This window comes from Carassius carassius, chromosome 43, assembly GCF_963082965.1.
Source record: "Carassius carassius chromosome 43, fCarCar2.1, whole genome shotgun sequence".
NCBI lineage: Eukaryota > Metazoa > Chordata > Actinopteri > Cypriniformes > Cyprinidae > Carassius > Carassius carassius.
Window position 1 is genome coordinate 21886873 of NC_081797.1, and position 3795 is coordinate 21890667.

Below are 3795 nucleotides of genomic sequence, written 5' to 3' on the forward strand. Positions count from 1 at the left end.
TCTGTGTGACTGTGCTCCTGTTTGTATCACGGTCCAGCAGCAGTAGGTGCTCATCTCATGGCCAAACGTCCGCTGAGCAGAAATCAGCTCTCACAGTCTCAGTACGACCGTTACTGTGTTAGTTAAAAATGTAAAACTGGTCCTTAATCTTAAAACCTTAAACAATTGCATGAGAAATTAGAAAGTAAATGAAGCTGTGTTTCTAAATTTAATTTATGTAACTTTATGTGCCTGAAATGTTTATGCTATTCTTAATTGATTTATTGTTCATAATTTACCATAATAAAACCATAGACAATAGTTCCTCTTGTAGCCTTAGGTTTTCTGCAGCCTGCTGCTTTTTCCTCATGTTATTCATCTGCAACAGAAAAATGACAGAATAAATATGTTTGGCATCTAAATGTTTGACTTTTTATTTTTTTATCTTATTGGAACGGAAACTATAGGAATCGATAAGAATCAGAATAAGATTCGATAAAATTCAAACGATACCGAACCCTAGTCTTTGTAAAATGATATTTTCTATATATTTATTGTATATGTGTTTGTTAGCAGCTCAGCCTGTTGTGAATCCTGCCCACTTCTTTGCATCGTCAGCACATGCTTCAGTGCTCTGAGAGTGTTTATAGAGCTGTGAGTTTAACACTTCATGACTGAGAGCAGAACAGAACACAATCTTCATCATCACACAAGACACAACAACAACAATGAACAACATCATCATCCTCATCTGGACCATTGGGGGTTTTATTCAAGGTAGGATGTCTATTTTTGGTAATGATAATGATATTGTTTACATCAATGTAATATTTTGTTATTAAGAAGATTTGCAAACTAATTTATTTTATTTTATTCAGCCTCCAGAGGAGTCACTGTGACTCAGCCTAAAGTTAAAACTGTCCAGCTCGGTCAAACAGCTACAATAGAGTGTAGTACAGATCCAGGAATATACAGCACCTACTTAGCCTGGTATCAGCAGAAACCTGGAGAAGCTCCTAAACTCCTCATTTATGACATAAACACCCTTCAGTCAGGAACTCCATCTAGATTCAGTGGCAGTGGATCTAGCCAAGGAAAAGATTTCTCTCTGACCATCAGAGGAGTCCAGACTGAAGATACAGGAGATTATTACTGTCAGAGTTACCATGAGATCAACAGTAAACCTGTGTTCACACAGTGATAAAGAGTCGTACAAAAACCTCCGTCAGTCAGAGTCACAGTGACTGCACTGATACAGCTGAGAGACACTGCAGCTTGAGGAGATACACTTTGTAACAAACAGCATTTTCATCACAATACAATATAACATTGATTCTTGTTTTTTATTATATGATTTGACATTTGCTACTATAGCAGATTATGCCACAATAAGATTTGATTAATACATACAATAATAAAGCCATATATAAGAAGATGACATCACTCAACTAATGTTTCCTTCTGGTATTTTTGAACATCAGAAAACAAATCACCGGAAGACAGACGCTTCATATAATGACTATAACACGACATGTTTCCATGTAGGACTGAAAAGAGTTCCTTCTTGTGAAAGAGCCATGGGCAGTTTCTTTAAAGTACCTGAACATTGATGGAATAAGAGGCTCTTTGTTGATTCTTCTATTGCTGAAAATAATAATAATAATAATAATAAATCTAATATGAATCTTATACAAGATACTAGGAGCCAGAGTGATTCAGTAAAAGCTGTGAGAGACACAGATACTGAAGGACACACATCAGAATGAATCATTGACTGAGTCTCATCACAGATCAACAGTTGATTCAATCATTCAGAAGCTCATCTCTCCATCAGTCCAACACAACTGACTCATTTCAGAGAATAAAGAGTCAAACAGTCAAACTCATATTTGAGTGATTGTGTTCCTCTCAGAATAGAGCAGCTCCATCAGCAGATGTTCAGCGTCCTCACAGGAGCTTCATGATACAGTAAAACTACACAGAGTCAACACACAGAGAACCAACAGTGATCTGTTTCAGTGTTTGAGCTTTGGAATTTGGCTACACAGTCTTGTGTCATCATTTCCTTCATCTGCAGGTGTTTTCATGATTCACTGAGTGACATTTGATTATAAAATATGAGCTTGAGTTCTGGGGCCTCATTTATAAAGATGTACATTTCTGAATTTCTGAAATGTCAGTACAAACAATTTATAAAACCATCCACACAAAAATGTTCCTAAATCCATTAATATTCATAAATCTTAATTCAATTTAAACTCAAGCATAATGTAAACAAACACATAAACCTGCAGAATAACCACAAATATCTCTTCATGGTTCAGAAGAAGTACACACACAACACTGAACAACACAGACACTAATAACACAGTATCATTACGACTAACAGAAATATTGTACTTCTGAAGAGAATGAGTCAATGTTTAATATGATCATCATGTTTTAGATGTAATATATGATTCCTGTCAATCAAACTGAACAGACTGCATTCAGTCACTTCTGATATCTGGACGTGATGCTTTACATTTGACCCACAGAAAGATTTATATTCTTACAAATTTTGTATCAGAATGGCTTTTTATGTTTTATGACATTTTCATATACAGTATATTTGAATTATCTCTTGACTACAGCAGAAACTGGTGAAACTGGTGTGTTTCAGTCCAGATCATGTAACCAATCAAACAGTGACTCTGGGAGTGTGAGCTGAAAATCTCATTTGCATTGTCAGGGTGGAGTGATTGTGATCCTCTCAGAATAGAGCAGCTCTGTCTCCAGAGACCATGTTCAAACCCCAAGAGCTTTATTTGACTAGATTTACTGCTACTGATCGAGCTTCTGAAAAACACCTGCACAAACACTACATGCATCTTCATCTGTTAGTTGAATGATGTCAGACACAAATGGAGTTTGTTGAGAAGCTTTATTGAATGTTGCAGCAAACACAGCAGCATGGTGTTTATATGAGATATTGAACTCATCTCTTTAAAATACTTTTTAAAATTAATTTCAAATACACATTATTTGACTACAAGTGACAATGTGTTACTTTTCAAAATTAGAAAATAACTCAATCAAATGAGTTTAAAATACACAATTACACATTTTTATGTATATTAAATCCATTGAATTATAGGAACAGCATGAGCAAAAGATATTCAGAATAAACTGATAAATTGCATAGTGAGACACATTACAAAAAAAGTTTTTAGACAAGAATTGTTTGTTCAAAATCAATAATTTTTATTTTCCTAAATATATAAACATGTTTTTTTTTAACAGAAAATAATCTGGTTTCACTTTATTTTGATGGTCCATTTAACACAATCTGTTGACTATAAGTAACGTTGAACTTATATATCTACTGACTCTTTTTAGAGTGTTAATAGAGTGTTAGTAGAGTGTTAATAGAGTGTGACTAAAGTAATAGAGTTAAAATAAGATTGTTAATAGTTAATAGATTGTTAATAGAGTGTTAATAGTGTGATAATAGAGTGTTTATAGAGTGTTAATAAAGAATTAGTATAGTGTTAATAGAGTTATAAAGAGTAATAATAGAGAATTAATAGAGTGACAATAGAGTGTTAATAGAGTGTTAATAGTGTGATAATAGAGTGTTTATAGAGTGTTAATAAAGAATTAGTATAGTGTTAATAGAGTTATAAAGAGTAATAATAGAGAATTAATAGAGTGTTAATAGAGTGTTAATAGAGTTATAAAGACTAATAATAGAGTATTAATAGAGTGACAATAGAGTGTTAATAGAGTGTTAATAGAGTTATAAAGAGTAATAATAGAGTATTAATAGAGTGACAA

The 3795-nt window shown here is 33.3% G+C and overlaps 1 gene segment (V, D, J or C); it reads left to right on the forward strand.

Annotated features, from left to right (window-relative positions):
• Window positions 1-668: 668 nt before the first annotated feature.
• Window positions 669-1278, forward strand: LOC132125482 (immunoglobulin kappa variable 1-8-like). The segment is given in 2 exon segments: window positions 669-756; window positions 858-1278. Coding segments are annotated over 2 exon segments (372 nt in total).
• Window positions 1279-3795: the final 2517 nt, after the last annotated feature.